Source organism: Citrus sinensis, chromosome 2 (genome assembly GCF_022201045.2).
Source record: "Citrus sinensis cultivar Valencia sweet orange chromosome 2, DVS_A1.0, whole genome shotgun sequence".
Lineage (NCBI taxonomy): Eukaryota > Viridiplantae > Streptophyta > Magnoliopsida > Sapindales > Rutaceae > Citrus > Citrus sinensis.
In genome coordinates, this window is record NC_068557.1 from 19,350,617 (window position 1) to 19,372,696 (window position 22,080).

The following is a 22,080-nucleotide window of genomic DNA, read 5'->3' on the forward strand; positions in this document are numbered from 1 at the left end:
TATATTCTACAGAATGCGCCTGTGGGCAAATACACATTTCACGGAATGTGCCTACGGGCAAATACACATTCTACGAAATGTGCACTCGGGCAAATACACATTCTACGAAATGTGCATCCGGGCAAATACACATTCTACGGAATGCGCCTCCGGGAAAATACACATTCAACGAAATAAGCTTTCAGGCAAATAAATATTCTACGGAATGCACCTACAAACAAATACACATTCTACAGAATGTGCCTATAGGTAAATATACATGTTACAGAATGCACCTATGGGCAAATATACATTCTACGGAATAAGTCTATAGGCAAATACACATTCTACGGAATGGGCCTTCAGGCAAATACATATTTTATAGAATGAACCTCCAGGCAAATTCGTACCGAGCAAATACATATTCTATGAAAAGCACTTACGAACAAATACACATTCTACAAAATGTGCCTACAGTAAATATACATTCTACGAGATGCGCCTAGAGGCAAATATATGTATTCTAAGGAATACATCAATAGACCAATAGACATTTTACGAAACAAGTTTCCAGATTAACAAACATTCTACGTAATGTGCTTACGAGCAAAATGTTAAAAATCAATCCTCTTTGTAAGGAACCAATATAAGTTCTGAATTTAAGCTAAAGTCCATTTAAAGTTAAGTGCCCAAAAACATGACAAATGTCCAAAGATTACTTGTCATGAACAAGTATTGACACTGATAACTCTAGGAAATGAGAGTTATTATATTAATTCTAGACTTGAATCAAGATCACTTAAAGAACAAATAAGGTGTTTTTATTACATTTTGCATAAACATTCATTTTAGTTGAGTCTTAATAAATTTTGCTTGAATCAAAGTAATTTGTGCTAAAAACATGTGCATAATTATAGGTTCTCAGAAAGTCTTAATTCATGAGGGAATGTTGAGACATTAGAGGAGCAAGAGGAGGAAAAAAGATGGCCACAAAGAAGAAAAGCTCAATCGGGAAAGATGCGGTTTTGTTGCGGATGTTAGAGCAACTTGTGCTGTATCAATCTAGGAGCAATACGGGAGAAACCTTAGGCGCGGGTTAGTGCATGTTTCCTAATTTAACGCATGCACACTCGTGGGCTTTTGTTTACCCTAATTTGCAATATAAAAAGGAGGCATGCACCACATAGAAAGGCGGCAAGGGAATTATCATTAGAATAATTGTAAGGAAAAGAAGAAGAAGATCAGCATTGAAGAGTGTTGTGTCAGCAACATTGGAGAATCGTGCAGAATTATTTGGATTTGTCTTTCACCGTGCCCAACTTATATTTATCTTCTTCCTTTAATTATTTTGATGTATTCCGAGATCAAGATATTTATATTTATTTTTCTCATTCAGATTATGAACTAAATTTACTTGTAGTTGAGTGACAAATAATCCAATGGGTTCTTGACTGTTCTTATATGTTGTTATGGCACTGCTGTAGCATTTTACTCTAGGAGTTTTTATGAATATAACTGTTATTTCGGTTGACCACCCATTTAATAGTTTCAGTTAAGATAGAGCAGCAAAAGGGCATGTCTTAGCGGATATTATTAGAGTATTAATTGATCTTAAGTTGAGTTTCCTGGATTAGGTTATCTTGAATCCCGTAAGGGTAATACTTGAAATAAGATTTGTGACACACTAGACATAGGTGTTCACCTTGTAGAGTGGAGAGACTAAAAGTTATAATGCCATATCATAAGTATATCAGCAACTGGTCATTGTTAATAGATTTAAGGGTATGAGATTTCCAATATGCGATAGCTGAGGATGCAGATTTATTCTGCCTAGTGCTGCAGCATTAGCTATAACAACCGGTCCTAACTTGATAAACAACAGTCATCCCATAAGGAGAGTTTGATCATTCAACTACTATGATCTCAATTGAATCTTAGATACATTTAAACTAGTTTATTTCATTACAGTATTATTTTATTTAATTCTTTCACAATCCTTAATTACGTTAGAAATCACTTTATAATTGTTTGTTTCGGTCCTAAATTAATTTACATTATTGTGATTGCTTTAACATTTTGAGTAACATTAATCCTTATGGAGATGATCTTGAATACTCATCACTTTATTACTTGTTGTGTATACTTGCACATTGCCATTGGTAGTAATTGCCTATTAAAAATAACCAACAAGTTTTTGGTGCCGTTGCCGGGGATTGATTGTTTATTTTTGAAGTGTGAAGTAAATCTTGATAGCGCCAAATTTGATTTGATTTATTCTATTTATTGGCAAATCGGTACATACATGTGCAAAGACAAATCTATGATATTCCAATTCGATCCTGAGATTGAAAGGACTGTCAGGAGATTGCGAAGGGAACAAAGGAATTCAAAAACTGCTTCAAGCATGAATAATTTACAGGATGTAGGAAATCTGAATCATCACGGGCCTTTACAACCAGTCAACATTCAAGAAGAACATAATGAATATGCTAACAGGAGACAACCAGGCAATAATAATATTATTTATATGGCTGATGATAGAGACAGAGCTATAAGAGATTATGCTGTGTTAACTCCCCAAGTTGTACACCCTGGCATCATCAGACCTGAAGTAGAAGCTGCAAATTTTGAGTTGAAGCCAGTGATGTTTCAAATGTTACAAACAGTTGGTCAATTCAATGGATTTCCAAATGAAGATCCTCATCTCCATCTTAAATTGTTCTTAGAAGTAAATGATGCTTTTAAGATTACTGGAGCAACACAAGATGCCTTAAGGCTGAGGCTCTTTCCTTATTCCTTAAGAGATCGAGCAAGAGCATGGTTAAATTCGTTACCATTTGATTCTATCACTACATGGAATGAATTAGCTGATAAATTCCTAATGAAATATTTCCCACGGAAAAAAAATACAAAGCTGCGGAATGAGATTACTTCCTTCCATCAACTTGAAGATGAGAGTTTGTACGTGACTTGGGAAAGATTCAAAGAATTGCTCAGAAGGTGTCCTCATCATGGTATTCTTTGCTGCATTCAATTGGAAACTTTTTACAATGGATTGAATCCGAGTACAAGGTTAATGGTGGATGCCTCAGCAAATGGAGCCCTGTTATCCAAATCTTACATTGAAGCTTATGAAATTCTGGAGAGAATTGCCAATAATAATTATCAGTGGCCTTCAGCTAGGCAACCAACAGCAAGAGGATCAGCAGGGATACATAACATAGATACAATTACAGCTTTATCAGCACAAGTAACCTCATTGACTAACATGGTAAAAGATATGACATCTGCTCCAGCAACAGTAAAGTAAGTTGTTGAACTTTCTTGTGTCTACTGTGGTAAAGAACATGATTTTGATAATTGTCCTGGAAATCCAGCTTCAGTAAACTATGTGGGTAATTTTAATCGACAACCTCATAACAACCCATATTCTAATACTTACAACCCTGGCTGGAAACAACACCCAAATTTCTCATGGAGCAGTCAGAATTGAAATGCTCCAGCATTAAATGGACAAAATATAAATACACAACTACCTGGTTTTCATCAGCAAAGTCAAGGGCAAAAGCATATCAGTCAGGATCTAATAATTTCATTGGAAACACTAATTAAGGAGTACATTGCAAATAATGAAGCAATTGTGCAGAGTCAAGCTGTATCCTTGAGTAACCTGGAAAACCAAATGGGACAACTAGCCACAGCAATGAGCAGCAAAACTCAAGGAAGCCTACCTAGCAACACAGAAGACCCTAGAAGAGAGAGTAAAGAACACTGCAAGGTAATTAATTTGAGATCTGGAAAGAATGTTGATACCCCAGTGGATGTGACCAAAAATGAGATGAAATTCAATTCAGCACAAAAACCACCTCAAACTGGAAGCATGCTACAACAAGCCCTCCATCAAGACACTGGTTACATGAGCCAAGCTACAGCAACTGCAGAGGAAATTCAACCAGAACATGCTGGAAAAGAAGTTGCAACACCAATAGCCACAACCTATACCAAACCAAACAAACAAAGTTTGATATTTCCTGAAGCTACTCAGCAGTTTAGACATCCACCACCTTTCCCACAAAGGTTCCAGAAGAAAAAATAAGACAAGCAGTTCAGCAAATTCCTGGAAGTGCTGAAACAATTACACATAAATATACCTTTTGTGGAAGTTCTGTAACAAATGCCAAATTATGTGAAATTTCTAAAAGATATCTTGGCACGAAAAAGAAGGTTGGGAGAGTTTGAAACCGTTGCTTTAACACAAAAAAGCAATCATATGCTCCAAAGTAAGATTCCTATAAGAGTGAAAGATCCAGGAAGTTTTACAATACCCTGCTCTATAGGAACTAAGTATGCTGGCAGAGCATTTTGCGACTTGAGAGCCAGTATTAATTTGATGCCATTATCTGTATTTAAGCAGTTGGGAGTAGGGGAATGCAGACCAACAACAATCACTCTGCAATTAGCTGACAGATCTCATGCATACCCTGAAGGAAAAATAGAATATGTACTGGTGAAGGTTGACAAATTTATCTTTCCAGTGGATTTTATTGTACTGGACTTTGAAGCTGATAAAGAGGTACTAATTATATTTGGAAGACCTTTTTTAACAACTAGAAAGACTCTGATAGATGTACAGAAACGGGAGCTCACCATGAGAGTGAATGATCAGCAAGTTACATTTAATGTACTAGAAGCTATGAGGAACCCTGATGAAGTATAAGATTGCAATTTCCTAAGTGTAGTGGATTTTGTTATAGCAAACAGAATGGACAGATGCTGCAGTAATGCACTTGACAAAGTCACCACCTTTGAAGATGACAAAGAGGAAGATGTTGCATCAATTCAGACAGATTGGATGGACAAACAGCAATCTGATAGGCACAACAAGTTTATTGAACACTTGAATCTTTCAGACATGGAAGTAAAAACAACTTTACCATCTATTGAATCACCTCCTTGTCTTGAATTAAAACTGTTACCTTCACATTTGAAGTATGCTTATCTTAGTCAAAATAACACACTACCTGTAATCATTTCTTCTACTTTGGATGTAGGTCAAGAACAGAGTCTAGTAGATTTGTTTGGAAAATACAGAAGAGCAATTGGATGGACCATGGCAGATTTAAATGGGATAAGTCCATCAATATGCATGCATAAAATCCTGTTAGAAGATTGCTCCAGCAATTCAGTGGAGCACCAGAGAATGTTGAACCCAATTATGAAAGAAGTGGTGAAGAAGGAAATCATCAAATGGTTGGATGTTGGAATCATATACCCAATATCAAACAGTTCATAAATGAGCCCAGTTCAATGTATTCCAAAGAAATGAAGGATAACAATAATAGCTAATCAGAATAATGAACTTATTTCTACAAGGACAGTGACTGGATGAAGAGAATGTATGGATTACAGGAAGCTAAACAAAGCCACAAGAAAAGACCATTTCCTACTTCCATTCATAAATTAGATGTTGGACAGAGTTGTTGGAGAATAGTACTATTATTTCTTAGATGGGTATTCAGGCTACAACTAGATTGCTATAGCTCCAGAAGATCAGGAGAAGACTACATTTACTTGTCCTTATAGAACATTTGCCTTCAGAAGAATGCCCTTTGGGTTATACAATGCTCCAGCAACCTTTCAGAGATGCATGATGTCTATATTTTCTGATATGGTAGAGCATAGTTTAGAAGTTTTAATGGATGACTTCTCAGTTTTTTGAGAAACATACAATGATTGTTTACACAATTTGGAAGAAGTTCTTAAAAGATGTGAGATGACCAACTTAGTACTCAATTAAGAAAAATGTCATTTCATGGTACAAGAAGGAATAGTGTTGGGGTACAAGATATCCAAGAATGGCATTGAGGTAGACAAAGCCAAGATAGAGGTAATAGATAAACTGCCACCTCAAACTTCAGTAAAGGGTATTAGGAGTTTTTTGGGTCATGCTGGATTCTACAGAAGATTCATTAAGGACTTTTCCAAAGTAGCTAAACTACTATGCTCATTGCTAGAACATGACAAACCTTTTCACTTTGACAAAGATTGCCTTCAAGCATTTGGAGCATTAAAGAAAGCTTTGATCACTGGTCCAGTAGTTATAACCCCAGATTAGACTTTACCATTTGAACTGATTTGTGATGCTAGTGATCATTCTGTGGGAGCAGTATTAGGGCAAAGAAAGGATAAGGTTTTTTATTCCATATACTATGCAAGCAAAACTTTCACTCCAACTCAGATCAATTACACCACTACAGAGAAAGAGTTACTAGTAATAGTATTTGCTTTTGACAAATTCAAAGCTTACTTGGTGGGTACTAAAGTGATTGTTTACACAGACCATGCAACCATCAAATATTTAATTTCAAAGAAGGATGTCAAGCCAAGATTAATCAGATGGATTTTATTGCTTCAAGAATTTGATCTGGAAATTAAAGATAGAAAGGGGACTGAGAATCAAGTGGCAAACCACTTATCACGGCTGGAAGCAGACACTAGTACATTGACAAGGAATGGCATCACTGAAACATTTCCTGATGAACAGCTATTGGCAATACAACAAGCACAAATGCTGCAACAGTCAGGACCCCCATGGTATGCAGATTTTGCTAACTACTTAATAAGTGGAATACTACCACCTGAGCTGAAATTTCAGGAGAAGAAGAAATTTCTTCATGATGTAAGAAGTTATTAGTGGGATGATCCACATTTATATAAGTTATGTTCAGATCAAGTAATACGAAGATGTGCTTCCGAAGGAGAAATACACCACATACTAGAGTCATGCCATGCTGCATAATATAGGGGACACTTTAGTGGTCATAGAACAGCTGCTAAAGTTCTGCAATCAGGTTATTACTAGGCTATGATTTTTAAAGATGCTTATGAATTTTTTAAATGTTGTGACAGGTGCCAAAGGACAGGGAACATAACTAAAAGACATGAAATGCCACTGACTAACATACTGGAAGTGGAAGTTTTTGATGTCTAGGGAATAGATTTTATGGGACCCTTCCCACCATCCTTTGAGAACTTGTATATCCTTGTTGCTGTGGACTATGTCTCCAAGTGGGTAGAAGCTGCAGCATTACCTACCAATGATGCTAAAACAGTGGTGGCTTTTCTTCAGAAAAATATTTTTTCCAGATTTGGCACTCCTAGAGCAATTATTAGTGACAAGGGTACACATTTTTGCAACAAAGTCTTTGCTGCAACAATGGTAAAATATGGAGTCAGACACAAGGTAGCCACAGCATATCACCCACAATCCAATGGTCAGGCTGAAGTGTCCAACAGAGAAATTAAAAAGATCTTAGTAAAAGTGGTGAACCTAACAAGGAAGGATTGGTCTTTACACTTACATGACTCTCTATGGGCATACAGAACAGCATACAAAACTCCACTCGGCATGTCCCCTTACCGAATTGTTTATGGAAAGGTTTATCATTTGCCACTAGAGCTAGAGCATAAAGCACACTGGGCACTGAAGAAATTAAATTGGGATATGCATGTTGCAGCTGAGCAAAAGAAGCTTCAACTTTGTGAGCTTGATGAATTGCGGCTATTTTCATATGAAAATACAAGAATCTATAAAGAGAGGACAAAACACTGGCACGACAAGCATATTCAGCACAGGCAATTCAACCCTGGTCAATTAGTATTGCTCCACAATACAAGACTAAGATTATTTTTGGGAAAGCTCAAGTCACGATGGTCTGGCCCATTTAAGCTGTTAAAATTTTATCCTCATGGAGCTGTTGATCTTCTATATGGACAAACAAGTCAAGAATTCAAAGTTAATGGGCACAGGGTTAAGCATTACATACATCCAGCAGCAGATTGTTCAAAGGAGGTGTTACTCCTTAAAGAACCCAGCTATTGAATAATGAAAGAAGGTCAGGCTAAAGGACCTTAAATCAAGCGCTCCATGGGAGGCAACCCATTGTGGAGACAGGCACTTCAAACCAATTTTGATCTCCTTTGGTTTTGTTGACAAGCTCTCCCTCCTTACCATTTTATTTAATTTTGTTCTTTCATTCTAGCTATTTAATTTTATCTTTTCAAAATTATTGCATTATTTACTTTTCCTATCATTTGATTTATATTTTAATGTTATAATTAATTTTTGGGAAGTATATGTGAAAATTAAATTCCATATTGACAAGTGAGATTTTATGATGGCAGAGTACAGAGGTGAGCCACGTGTCAGAGGCTTTAGTGTGGAGTATGTAACCGTTGCTGGAGTAAGCAAATGGGTGCTGCAGCAACAAATTTTACCGTTACAGTAAATTAAAAGATGGAGCCTCTCACTTACTGTTAGAGATAAGTCATGACAGATGGAGACATGGATGTGGATAGAAATTGCGGACAAACCTCCGAAATTAATGCCTTAATTTTACTAGCCGATGTTTTTGGGATATGCAAATTCAATTTAAAATATTTTCTTCCCTTGTTTATCTTTAGTTACCGTATTTATCTTCAATTAAAGTCCACTATAAAAGGGAGTTACTGTGCTCAGTGCTCTACGACACTATTCCCCATCTCTTTCGCAAATACAACTCTCATAATTCTTAACCTCTTCTTCTCATCTTACTCTCAGGATCATTAGCCTCAATTTGTGACTGCTACAGCAATGTCGAGGTATAAGAAACCAGCCAGCCGTCTCAAAGATCCGTCACGCTTCCAGAGTTACCACGCCGAAGAAAAATATAAAGAATTCATAGAGCCACGTAAGATTCTGGAAGAGAAAGGGTTTCAATTTCTAGAACAACTCACTGGAATTGTGCAAACAATTCATAATGCTGCAGCAAAGCAAGGATGGTTAGAGTTTTGCAACCACCCTCGAGATCTTGTGCTACCAGTAGTCAAAGAATTTTACGCCAATTTGGTAAGCCCTGATCAGCACAACATTTGGGTAAGAAACACATTTGTTCCATTAGACTCCTATGTTATAAATGCTTTTTATAATTTATCTGCTGAAATTAATTGTGAGTATGCCAAGTTGCGTGATAAATTGACCCCGAAAAAGTGGAACACCATTTTCACAACTCTTACAATAGAAGGGGCATCATGGGTTAACGAGGAAGGGCGTGTAGTTAATAGGATAGATTTGAAACTTATTGCTAAGGTGTGGGTAAAATTTCTAAAATCTAGGCTTATGCCCACCACTCACACTACTACGGTTTCGCAAGAGAGGTTGGTTTTGTTATATGTTCTTGTTCGAGGGCTTCCCATAGATGTGGGTAGCATCATAGCCAAAGAAATTCGGGAGTGTACAGTCAAGACTCACCGAACTGATGCCTTGCTATTTCCTTCACTCATCACCAATATTTGTATAGTTTTCGGTGTTCGTCTTAACACCAGAGATTACCATGTCAAGAATAATGGTGCCTTTACGGCACGTACCATTGAGAGAGTTGCCAATGAGAGTGCTGGAACAACCACTGAACCAGCTGCTGTAACAGGAGCAAGACGAGCTATTAGCTTAGAACAGACCATCCAGGCACTCAGCACCAGTATCACTCAATGTGTGGAAGCTCAGCAGAGGGAAAACGATCAGTTTTGGAGTTATCTACAGTACCTGGACAACCAACTACACCAATTTGCTCTGTACATGAAACGCACTCACCGAAAATTCCCTGATTCACTACTCCAGCAGTACAATTTTGACACCAACACCACAGGTGTTCCAGCAAAAGCCAATGAAGAAGCCACTGCTACAAATGAACCAGCAAAAGAAGCTGTAACTAAGCCACAAGCAGAGGTCGAATCAGAAGATGTTGAACCATCTGACCCACCTGAGGAAGAAGGTGACAAGTCTGAGACTGATAGCTCACCCTCAAAGGCAGAGGACAATTCGGGGGAAGAACGCGAGGAACCAACCATCCCAACCCAGCCCAAAACCAGAAAAAAACATATTATTCAAGAAGAAGAGGAGGAAGACCGTGAAGAGGAACCATTTATTCCAGTCCTTGCGGGTAAGGGAAAGGACAAGGGTAAAGTAAAAATAGCAACACCTCCAGCCTCTGAAGATGAAATGGAGCAAGTTGATGCCGAGCTAGCTGCTGTAGCAGCCAGAGTTACGCCTACACCTGAACAAGCCAAGCAACTTCTTGCGATCATTTCTGCCATCACAGCTGAGGGCCAGGCAGCTGATGCATCAACTCCAATTCCTCTACAGCAACCTCCTAGCCAGCCTATTCGCACCAGTCTGTGAAAATCCAACAAAAGAAAAGGTAGTACGTCTAAAGGCACTGCTACAGCAACACCAGCTACAACTCCTCTCACCAGCCCCGCGACGAAAAAGACAAAGACTTTGCCAGCTACTTCCCTACAAGCTTTACCAAAGGATAAGCTGCGCAGTGCATCTAAGAAGCGCTGATAGCATCCCGTCATGTGCTGCAGTCCCCACCATAGGGGAGTACTCTTTCCTTACTAGTTCAATTCTTAAACAAAAAAAAAAATTCTTTCCTTCTGTTTGTCCATTTGTGTGCTATTTTCTAAGGTCTTCCATATCTTTATCAGTTCGTGTGCCTTTGTTCTGTATGCTTGTGAGGACATATCAACTCTCAAGTTTTGGGGGGTTGTGTTTCCAAATGCATGTGTTTATGATTGTGTTGTGTAAAGCTCTGTTATCTAATATTTGTGTATGAATTTGAAAACCTAATGAAGATAAATTGAGTGTGATTCAGTATTTATGAGAATGCCAAGTAGAGATAATTGTAGATAGAAGTGAAATTATGTCCCAACACTTGGACTTTGGTTGAATTGTATGAGATTGCTAGAGCAGAGCCTAAAGAATAGAAAATATCTTAAGTTTGGAGGGAGAAGCAAGTTGATTGACTGTGATATCTATGAAATAAACTCTGCTCCAATGGCTTAAGTTGCTGAGTAACCAGATCTAAGTATGTACCCCATATGCAGATTTGTATTAAAGGTAGCGAGAGTTATGAGCAATGCTGTAGCAAATTAAAAAAAAAAAAAAGTCCTCCGCCTAAGGCATTGAGTAGCCAGGTTTGTGCATGAGCCCCATGTTTAGCCTTGAGTAAAAGATACCTCTATATAAGATTATACTGCAAATATTACTGCAGCAACTCTAATCTCGGCATGGTTTGAGTAATTGGGTGTCATCATTACAAGTGATTGACATTCATATGAAAGATAAATGTTACAGTGAAGAGGTTAGTTACTTCGTAGTTTATAAATGTTAAAAAAATATCACAGTTTGAGTATATGAAAGTTATGCCACCCCATTTATGAATGAAATGTTATCACTGTTGAAATTTATGCAGTCTCTTGGTGATGTTACAGCATATCTGGAATTCAATCAAAGGAAGCACACACACACTATGGACAGAAAGAAGCTTAAGTCTAGAACTGATTTACTATGGTCATTTTGTATGATTGGGATTATGATCTGAAGGTGGAAGAATCCTTCCAAATTTGATAAAAGAGCTAAAGTTGTGTGCATGATTGTTTGTGGGAAGTGTTAGTATGTGTCATTACTTGAGGGCAAGTAATGGTTTAAGTTTGGGGGTGTGATAACTCTAGGAAATGAGAGTTATTACATCAATTCTAGACTTGAATCAAGATCTCTTAGAGAACAAATGAGGTGTTTTTATTACATTTTGGTTACATTTTGCATAAACATTTATTTTAGTTGAGTCTTAATAAGTTTTGCTTGAATCAAAGTAATTTGTGCTAAAAACAGGTGCATAATTGTAGGTTCTCAGAAAGTCTTAATTCATGAGGGGATGTTGAGACATTAGAGGAGCAAGAAGAGGAAAGAAGATGGCCACAAAAGAAGAAAATCTCAATCAGGAAAGATGCGGTGCTGTTGCGGATGTTAGAGCAACCCGTGCTGCATCAATCTAGGAGCAATGCGGGAGAAAACTTAGGCGCGGGTTAGCGCATATTTCCTAATTTAACACAGGCACGCGCATAGGCTTTTGTTTACCCTAATTTGTAATATAAAAGGGAGGCGTGCACCACATTAAAAGGCGGCAAGGGAATTATCATTAGAATAATTGTAAGGAAAAGAAGAAGAAGATCAGCATTGAAAAGTGTTGTGTCGGCAACATTGGAGAATCGTGCAGAATTATTTGGATTTGTCTTTCACCGTGCTCAACTTATATTTATCTTCTTCCTTTAATTGTTTTGATGTATTCCGCGATCAAGATATTTATGTCTATTTTTCTCATTCAGATTATGAACTAAATTTACTTGTAGTTGAGATTCAATGGGTTCTTGACTGTTCTTATATGTTGTTATGGCACTGCTGTAACATTTTACTCTAATAGTTTTTATGAATATAACTATTATTTCGGTTGACCACCCATTTAATAGTTTCAGTTAAAATAGAGCAGCAAAAGGGCATGTCTGGATATTATTAGAGTATTACTTGATCTTAAGTTGAGTTTCCTGGATTAGGTTATCTTGAATCTCGTAAGGGCAATACTTGAAATACGATTTGTGACACACTAGACACAGGTGTTCACCTTATAGGGTGGAGAGACTAAAAGTTATAATGTCATACCGTAAGTATATCAGCAACTGGTCATTGTTAATAGATTTAAGGGTATGAGATTTCCAATATGCAATAGCTGAGGATGTAGATTTATTCTGCCCAGTGCTGCAGCATTAGCTATAACAACTGGTGCTAACTTGATAAACAACAGTCATCCCATAAGGAGAGTTTGATCATTCAACTACTATGATCTCAATTGAATCTTAGACACATTTAAACTAGTTTATTTCATTACAGTATTATTTTATTTAATTCTTTCACAATCCTTAATTACGTTAGAAATCACTTTATAATTGTTTGTTTCGATCCTAAATTAATTTACACTATTGTGATTGCTTTAACATTTTGAGTAACATTAATCCTTGTGGAGACGATCTTGAATACACATCACTTTATTACTTGTTGTGTATACTTGCACATTGGCATTGGTAGTAATTGCCTATTAAAAATAACCAACAGACACATATGAATATGTGTCTCCATGCATGCGTTTTTGCTGACACTTGTCACAAGAAAAATGCCGTATAACCTCTCTAATTGACTATGAGTTGCTTATATAAAGTCCAAGACTTCTCATTTGAAGGTAAGAGAAAAAATGGTAAAGAAATGTGGTCATTCTCTCTTTAGATTCTCTCTCTATAATCAAATTTGAAAGGCTAACTTGAGCGTCGGAGGGTTATCGTCAGGCCTCCTTTGATAATTGTTTCTTTTTGCAAAACAATTAACCACAATGAGACATGTGATTTGAGACACTCACCTCAAGGAAAAAAAATAAGATACAGAACTTGATTTAGAAGAATGTCTGAAACACAAATCAATCGTTGTACATTGAGCAAAAATTTGCATCAATAGTTGGCGCCATCTGTGGGGACTTGAACAAAAAGCCAAAATGATTTATCTTGGGCATCGATGATAATTACACCTACTTTGATCTTGTGGCTAATGATTAAAGTTTAATGGAGGCGAAGATCCATTTCCAACGAAAAATATTCTCGATTGAGTCGAGTAGTGAATCGACAGTTGTATCTGGTAAATTTTTTTAAAAACTACTTATACGCTATAGCAAAAACCACCTATCTTATAGTAGATTTTGAAAAGTAGCATTTAAAAATATGATTTTGAGAATTAGTTTTATACTTAATACAATGTATACATCCTCATAGATATCATAAAAATATGAAATTATTCTTATTAATTAAAGAACAAAATCATTAACTTCAAAGAGATTATTATTGTTGCTAATTTTTGAGATAACAAAATAAAAAATAAAATTAATAATATAAAATATTTATCTTAGTTATCAATGATTATATATACACAATAAAAAATTATTTTATATACATATTTATAAATGTGTAAATAAATTTTATTTAACATTATGTCAAATTTAGTCATTTATATTCTTATAGTGATTTATCAACAGGATTTACCAAACACATATAAGTGCTATTAAAACTCACAGCACTTTTAAAATATAAATTTTATTAAACGTTTAACTAATTCTCTTCACAACTGATTATTTTTATAGAACAGCTAACAATAATTACTTTAAAAGTTATAGTATTAGTAAACTGACCCTTAGTCAATTTCTTAAAAATTTTACATTTGAACACTTTATGTTATGGAAGTTTTATTATATCCATATCCTCTCGACGAGAACTATTCACAATTTTATTATTTAAAATTTATACGAATGGGTCTAACATAGAGCTAATATAGGATATTCATGAAGATTTCGGAACGTAAATGTTACTATATAATTATGAATGGCTTATTTGACATGATATCATAATATATTAATTTTTTTTGTTTAAAAAGCCTTATTATTTTATGAAAAGTAAAACTTAAATCTTTCTACAGAACATGAAAAGTACAGTTATGTAGCCAAACTTCAACGACAAAGAGAGAGGCTGGCCGCAAATTATAAAAAAGTGTACAACTAATTTTGAAATTCACCTGACTAAAGAAAAAAGCTTATGTTGTAATTGTACCGAGGGCCAACAAGCGGCTTCATCGTTGAAATAGAGTGTCTTGACAAAACGCTTAAGAGTGTGTCTCGTTGTATCTTCCAAATGGCAAGTCATCGACAAAATGCTAAGGTGTTCATTATACATTAATGACCTAGGTCCTTAGAGAAATTCTAAGTAAAATGCCCGAATGGTACGTAGTCGACAAAACGTGGGGGTTCGAATGGAAAAAGTGACCTAGGTTAATTTCCACAAAAGTGACCTAGGTCTTTAGAAGAAATTTCTAAGTAAAGCACCCAAAAAGCGAGTCTTCGACAAAACGTGGGGGTTCGAATGGAAAAAAAAATGACCTAGGTCAATTTTCACAAAAAAAAAACTAGGTCCTTATAAGAAATTTCTAAGTAAAGCGCCCAAAAAGTGAGTTTTTGATAAAATGCCGAGGGCATGACTGTAAAAAAAAATGGCATATGTCAATTTTCATAAAAGTGGCCTAGATCCTTAGAGGAAATTTCTAAATAAAGTGCCCAAAAGACAAGTCTTCGTAAAATATCGACAGCGTGACGTAAAAAAAAAAAAGACCAAGGTCAATTTTCACGAAAGTGACCTAGGTCCTTAGAAGAAATTTCTAAACAAGACGCTTAAAAGGCTAGTCTTCGGCAAAACGCCAAGGGCGTGAATGGAAAAAAATGACCTAGGTCAATTTTCACGAAAGTGACTTAGGTCCTTAGAAGAAATTTCTAAATACAGCGCCCAAAAGGCAAATCTTTGACAAAATGCCGAGGGCGTGACTTAAAAAAAATTACCTATGTCAATTTTCACGAAAGTGACCTAGGTACTTAGAAAAAATTTCTAAAGAAAGCGCTCAAAAGGCGAGTCTTCGACAAAACACCGACGACGTGACTTAAAAAAATTTACCAAGGTCAATTTTCACAAAAGTGACCTAGGTCCTTAGAAGAAATTTCTAAATAAAGCACCCAAAAGGTAAGTCTTCGACAAAATGCCGAAGGCGTAAATTAAAAAAAAAAAAGTGACCCCTGTCAATTCTCACAAAAGACTTAGGTACTTAGAAAAAATTTCTAATTAAAACGCCCAAAGGGCGAGTTTTCAATAAAACGCCGAGGGCATAACTTAAAAAAAAGAAAGTGACCTAGGTCAATTCTTACAAAATGATCTAGGTTCTTGGAAGAAATTTCTAAGTAAAACTCTTAAAAGGCGAGTTTTCGACAAAACGCCGAGGGCGTGACTTGAAAAAAAAGAAAAATGAGCTATGTCAATTTTCACAAAAGTGACCTAGGTCTTTAAAAGAAATTTCTAAGTAAAGTGGCAAAAAGGCAAGTCTTCGACAAAACGGCAAGGGCGTGACTTGAAAAAAAAAAACCTTAGTCAATTTTCACGAAAGTGACCTAAGTCCTTTGAAGAAATTTCTGAATAAAGCGTCCTAAAGGTGAGTATAAGACAAAATGCTAAGGCATAATTCATAATACATGAACGACCTAGGTGTTTTTTCACAAGATTGACCTAAGTCCTTATAGGAAATTTCTAAGTAAAATGCCCAAAAGGCGAGTCTAAGACAAAACATCAGGGCATAATTCATAATACATGTACGACCTAAATATATTTTCACAAGACTGGCCTAGGTCCTTATAAGAAATTTCTTAGTAAAACGCCTAAATGGTGAGTCATAGATAAAACGCCAAGGCATAATTCATGAACGACCTAGGTCCGTTTTCACAAAAGCGACCTAGGTTCTTAGAAGGAAGTTCTAAGTAAAATGCTCAAATGGCGAGTTGTCGACAAAACGCCCGGGCATAATTCATTATACATGAATGACGTAGGTCTAATTACTTAGAATTAATTTTCTAAGAAAAACACCTATGGGGCGGATTATGATAAAAGAAGACCTAGGCCTAAATACTTAGAATTAAAGTTCTACGAAATTGCCTATGGGCATATTATGATAAAAAGACCTAGGTCCTTTCTTTTAAAGAATGATCTAGGTCTAATCACTTAAAATTAGTTTTCAAAAGAAACCGCCCACGAGAGTGAATTTTGATAAAAGATCTGAGGACATTGGTGCTTGGAAAATATTCCAAGTAAAGCATTAAAAGGCAAATGATTGTCTAAAATGCCTAAAGACATGTTAAATAAAAATATCCCAGAGAATTAGCGTTGACGAGAAGAGCCTTAAGGCCAATGTCAAAAAGCTCAAGGGCAACTGTTGACTAAATCTCCTAAGGGCGGATGTTGAATAAAACACCTAATCTTAAGTTTTTAACAAACAGCAGTAGCTTAAGGGTCTAACTCTTCTCTTTTGGTAGGTAGGGTTTATCTGTTGTATATTCGTGCCCAATTTATTTCTGTTTTCGTTTTAGCTTCATCTTCCCAAGCGAAGTCTCAACTAATAAGGTCTAGGGCGGCGCTTCATTGTTTTATTATTATTATTTTTTAGTTATCTTAATTAATTATATTTATTAATTAATTCGGTTTCTAGCTCTATGGCTTATGATCTTGAAGCCAAAGCTACCGCCACCAGCAGTAGTGATCATCATGTCATAAGGGAAAAGATTTCGTCCGGTGCATCAGCAACAGCCTCGCGGATCAGCAAGAAAAAAAAATCGAGAAGAAGAAGAAAAGGCAGAAAAGGTTTGGAGGAATATATTACAAATATTATGGAAGACTCCTGAAGATGCAATCAACGATAAATTTGAATTGGAGTTAATGCGGCTTGAAAACGTGAAATTGAAACGGGAAAATCAAAGACTTTCAAGTGAGCTTGAAGCAGCATCAATAGAAAACGAGAACATAAATAAGAGAAAAAAAACCAAGGTGGGATCATTAGCGAACTAAGTTAGGTGCTTCAAGCCGCTAATATTATTAATTAATGCAGTGGATCATGGAATTAGTCTCAATTTCTTGCATGCTTCTAGCTAGATATTTCAATGGAACTTTCCTTCATTTAATTGTGATCTTTATTTATTTTATTTATTTTTAATTGTTTTGTTTCTTATCTGTACAAACTACGTACACCCAATATAATATGCCTCAAAAACGTTTTAATTGCATCGATGAACTTTTGAACAAGGCATATTTCGTAGTTGAGTAAGAGTAAGACGGACTACTTCACCCCATTAACTAATAGGTTTTGATTTCTAACTTTAATGATCATATTACGTTAGACGTTGATATTTGGCAATTACTGGTGTCCGGTCACCATCAAATTGTCTCTGGCCGTTCATCATCACTGGCGGTGGCGGCTGCGATTATGAGTTTTTTATTGTCACATGATATTTTTTCTTTAATATCACTTCCGAAGTTTTTGTTTAAATAGCCTCGCTAGGTAATTATCCACGCAAGAGGGTTGAGAATGAGTTAGCGACTAGCTGTTTCACTGTAGCATCTAACCGATAATTTGCTGAGACTTTTTGGAACTCTAATGACTAGTCGAAAATTTTAAACGGTAATCCGATTTCTACAAACACTTTAAATACAGTCAAACGGCTATACGTTTTAAAATTAGCAGCGTTCCAATAACATCCAGAAAGTGAATAATGGCTAAATCAAAATCTATCAAAATCAAAATTATTTCAAACAAGTTCTCCAGTATCTATCAAGCTTAAACTTGTTCATACAAATCATTTTGTGTTTTTATTTGCTTATTCACATAAAATGATTCACTATTGAGCTATCACTTACTTATATACTTTTGTGAGGAGTGTGATCTTTGTAAACTCTATTTCAACATCAAAATTGAGTGATTGTAAGTGTGGGAAACACTTAGGAGAAGGGATGTATGTTCATCTTGAATTGTAAAAGTTTATCGACATTTGGAAGTCAATTGTAAACATCTTAAAACCTTTGGTTGTAAGGTTTGATTAGTAAAGTCTTCAAACTTGATTTGCTTGGAGGTGTGAATGTAAGCAGATTTCCAAACCACATAAAAATATCGTGTTCATTTTCTCTACTCTTAACTCTTTAAATTTGCTTGTTGAAAGTATTATTATTATTATTATTATTATTATTATTATTATTATTGATTGTGGTAATTGTTAAAATTATTATTAGTATTCATTTTCCCTACCCTTAACTCTTTCGTACCATCAGACTGGCCTACTTTAAAGACCCAAGCACCCAACAAAAGAGATTGAGCTCATCATTAATAGCTTATTCAGCAAAATAAGGGTGTGTTTGGGATTGAGGTTAGACAGGTATAACTTAAAAGTTATAGCACTAAAGTGTTTGATAAATACTAACTACTATAGTTTGGAAGTTATATTGATATGATTTTTCACTTTGCATAATAGAAAATCTATTATATCTTTAATAATTTTATCAAAATTGTTATTTAAATTTTATATTTACTACATAGTATTAATTTTTATTTTATAATTACAGTTTTTTTTTCCACAGCAACTATAGCTTAAAAGGTACAACACTTTAATTCCAAACAAAACCTAAACCTCATAGCTGGCAAGCTCCAATTCGTACAGGGACGTCCAAATCCACATCAGATATAAAGCACAAGACCAATAGTTTGACTCGATTGTTGAGACTTGATAGTCGACACTTCTTTAAACACATTTTTTTATCAATCGAGTTTGCATGTTGGCATGTGCACCCATTAGAGTCTTTTTATTTTTATGATACCCACAAGAATCAAAATCGGGCGCAAATCATTCTTGAATTTTGTCTTTTTTCATTGGGAAAAGGACAGTGATTCCCTAACTTTTGGAAAAATAGATATAAAATCTCTTAACGTTTCAAAAAAGACATATAACCCCCTTTTTATTAATCTGTTTGTTTTAATAGTAAATTTATTTTTAATTTATAAGTACTATTATGTCCCTATAATAAATTAATTAATATATTGACTTAAGACATGTTATGTGTATAATGAAATCAACAACTTTTTATTTAAAACTTGAAATTAAGATATAATTTCTTTTTCCGCAAATTATTCACTATTTTTAGAGTGAATTTTAATTTTATCCATTATTCAATATTCTTTCATTGGGAAGAGTATATTGATAATTTAGAGTGGCTAACTTTGGCAAAAGGTAATTATATCTTAATTTTAAGTTTTAAATAAAAAGTTATTCATTTCATTATACACGTCATCCACGACATATGTTGGTTAATATATTGATTTATTTATTATAGAGACATGAAAGTAATTAAAAATTAAAAATTAATTTATTATTAAAATAAATTGAATTAACTAACAAAAATAAAAGTTATATGTCTTTTTTAAAACATTAAAAGGCTTTATATCCTTTTTTCCAAATGTTAAGGGGCTCATATTCCTTTTCCATTTTTCCTTTTTGGACAATATTAAAATCTTGGGTAATTTTTAAAAACCTCCCTTGAGGTTTGGACTTGTTGCAAGTAGATGGCGAGAATCCATTTATTTGTAAAAAACCCCCTACCGTCAGTTAATTTTAACATTGACCGTTAGTTGACTGTGCAAAGATAATATTGCCCTTAACAATAGTTTGTAGACTGACATAACTAAAAAAAAAAACTAAAATTGTTGGCGCGAAAAGCACAAACCCTATTTTTTGACAATGTTATCCTTGTCAATTCCAAAGATTTATAATATCATAGGTAAAGATTATGACTATTTCATTTTCAAGTTTTTAATTTTATCTTTCTTGTAGGAACTTTAAGAAAATATCAATAATTTAAAGAGGATTTTTCAAGTTTTTAATTTTATCTTTTTTGTAGGAACTTTAAAAAAATATCAATAATTTAAAGAGGGTAAAATAGCCAACAATTTTGGTTTTTTTTTTAGTTATTTCCGTCTACAAACTATTGTTAAGGGTAATATTGTCTTTGCACAGTCAACTAACGGTCAATGTTAAAATTAACTGACGGTAGGGGATTTTTTACAAATAAATCAATTCTCGCCATCTACTTGCAACAAGCTCAAACCTCAGGGAAGGTTTTTAAAAATTACCCTTAAAATCTTATTATGCATGCTGACATGTGTACTTACAGCATCAACATCTGTTCACTCTTATGTCACCAAATACCATTATTAATAAATAAGAAACTGATATATTCGACAGACAAAATCCAATTTTTTGTCAAATCTTTCTTTGAGTTTTTTTTTTTTTTTAACGCTACAAAATTTGAACCAGTCATCAATTCAAAGCAATTTATTTGCAAAATAAAAGCTGATAATTGTAATTTGAAAGAGGAAAATGTTTCGAAAAGAAAAAAAAAGGATCATATAGAATGATTACACCAAAATATTTAATACATTTTTTTAATAATAATTTTAGGAAAAATAAGATGATAAAAAAAATTGAAAATCATCTACATTATTACGTTTATCGTAAAATTTCCGCCACTTTTTTGAAAAGTAAATGGTTTAACAGTTTGTAAACTTCATTTTTGATTTCTTAAAAATTAAATTGCATTGGAAATTTTTAAAAATATTCAACCGACTAAATAATAATTGAAACAAAAAAAGCCAATTGTTGCATGATTTGTTATATTATATAAACCTAGTTATTAATTATATTTCATACAAATTTCAATAAATATTTTCTTGTTATTATCAATTTAGTTATTCCATGTCTAACCCCCCTCCTCTGGCGGTTTATAGTTCAAAACAAAAGATTTATCTTTCTTGCAAAAAAATAATAATAATAATAATTTAGTTACGCACGTCACATATTACTCGACCACATTAGTAATCAGCCAATAAATTATACTACTTTCTCAAGTTATATCTACTATAATGTAACTTATTAGTGAGTTCCTTATTATACATCATATATGTTGTATAAGAATTTCTAGTAATAATATATAAATAAATAAACGATTATTACTGATTAATTCTTGTAAGTCAACAGGAATAATTTTGTACAACTAGCGATGACACTGATAAAAGCTCGTCAATATCATCGGGTGACCCCCTTGAAGTCGATTCATTATTCATCTTCAAAAGTGTGTGACCAAAGAACAGCGGTTGAAAAGGATGCCAGAGGGGTGTTTATAGCAGCGCACTTTATTGTTTGTACTTTTGTTCCATCAGACAGTCCTGCTGTACACGCCCAGCAAAAGAGATTGGGCTCATCACCAATGGCTTATTCAGCAAAATGAACCCCACAGCTGGCAAGCTCCAACTCATAGAACAACGTCCAAATCCACGTCAGTTATAAAACGGCAGGACCAAATAGTTTGACTTGACTTCAAGCACTTCTTTTCATCAGCCGAGGTCGCTTGTCGCAACGTGCAGTCGTGCACCCACACGACACGAGAGTATCTTTTTTTTCTTTTTTTTCTACTTTAATAATTTTTTCGGCCATAAGACTCACTGGAGTCAAAATCAGGCGCAAATCATTCTTGAATTTTGTCTTTTCCCTTTTTTGGATAATATTAAAATCTCATGATGCATGCCTTACACGTGTACTTACAGCACAAACATTTGTTCACTCTCCTGACACCCAATACCACCATTATTATTATTATTATTATTATTTTGAGAACACCCAATACCATTATTAGTAAAACAAGAAACTGATATGCTCAACAAACAAATCCAATTTTTGTCAGATCTTTCTTTGAGTTTTTTCTTATTTTAAATGGTATAAAGATTAGAAG

The 22,080-nt window shown here is 34.7% G+C and overlaps 2 protein-coding genes and 1 non-coding gene across 3 annotated transcripts; 2 read left to right on the forward strand and 1 right to left on the reverse strand.

Annotated features, from left to right (window-relative positions):
• Nucleotides 1-2,890: 2,890 nt before the first annotated feature.
• Nucleotides 2,891-2,997, reverse strand: LOC112497405 (small nucleolar RNA R71). Its single transcript, XR_008052693.1, has one exon. It is a non-coding gene; the product is annotated as a small nucleolar RNA R71 (small nucleolar RNA).
• A 1,156-nt stretch (nt 2,998-4,153) lies between these two features.
• Nucleotides 4,154-4,696, forward strand: LOC127900313 (uncharacterized). Its single transcript, XM_052434944.1, has one exon. The coding sequence runs from the start codon at nt 4,154-4,156 to the stop codon at nt 4,694-4,696; it is 543 nt and encodes a 180-aa protein (XP_052290904.1).
• A 1,095-nt stretch (nt 4,697-5,791) lies between these two features.
• Nucleotides 5,792-7,861, forward strand: LOC107175745 (uncharacterized). The gene is made up of 3 exons (XM_025094987.1): nt 5,792-6,073; nt 6,218-6,658; nt 6,971-7,861. Exons 1-3 carry the CDS (start codon nt 5,792-5,794, stop codon nt 7,859-7,861), a joined length of 1,614 nt encoding a protein of 537 aa, XP_024950755.1.
• The last annotated feature ends 14,219 nt before the right edge of the window (nt 7,862-22,080 follow it).

What these genes read in the sequence shown, in the direction of transcription:
- LOC127900313 (XM_052434944.1), top strand. Translation starts at nt 4,154, where the DNA reads ATGCCAAATTATGTGAAATTTCTAAAAGATATCTTGGCACGAAAAAGA.
- LOC107175745 (XM_025094987.1), top strand. Translation starts at nt 5,792, where the DNA reads ATGGTACAAGAAGGAATAGTGTTGGGGTACAAGATATCCAAGAATGGC. An exon ending in AAGCTTTGATCACTGGTCCA is followed by an intron (nt 6,074 to 6,217) that starts GTAGTTATAACC and finishes ACTCCAACTCAG; the next exon opens with ATCAATTACACCACTACAGA. An exon ending in AGAAGAAATTTCTTCATGAT is followed by an intron (nt 6,659 to 6,970) that starts GTAAGAAGTTAT and finishes TTTGATGTCTAG; the next exon opens with GGAATAGATTTTATGGGACC.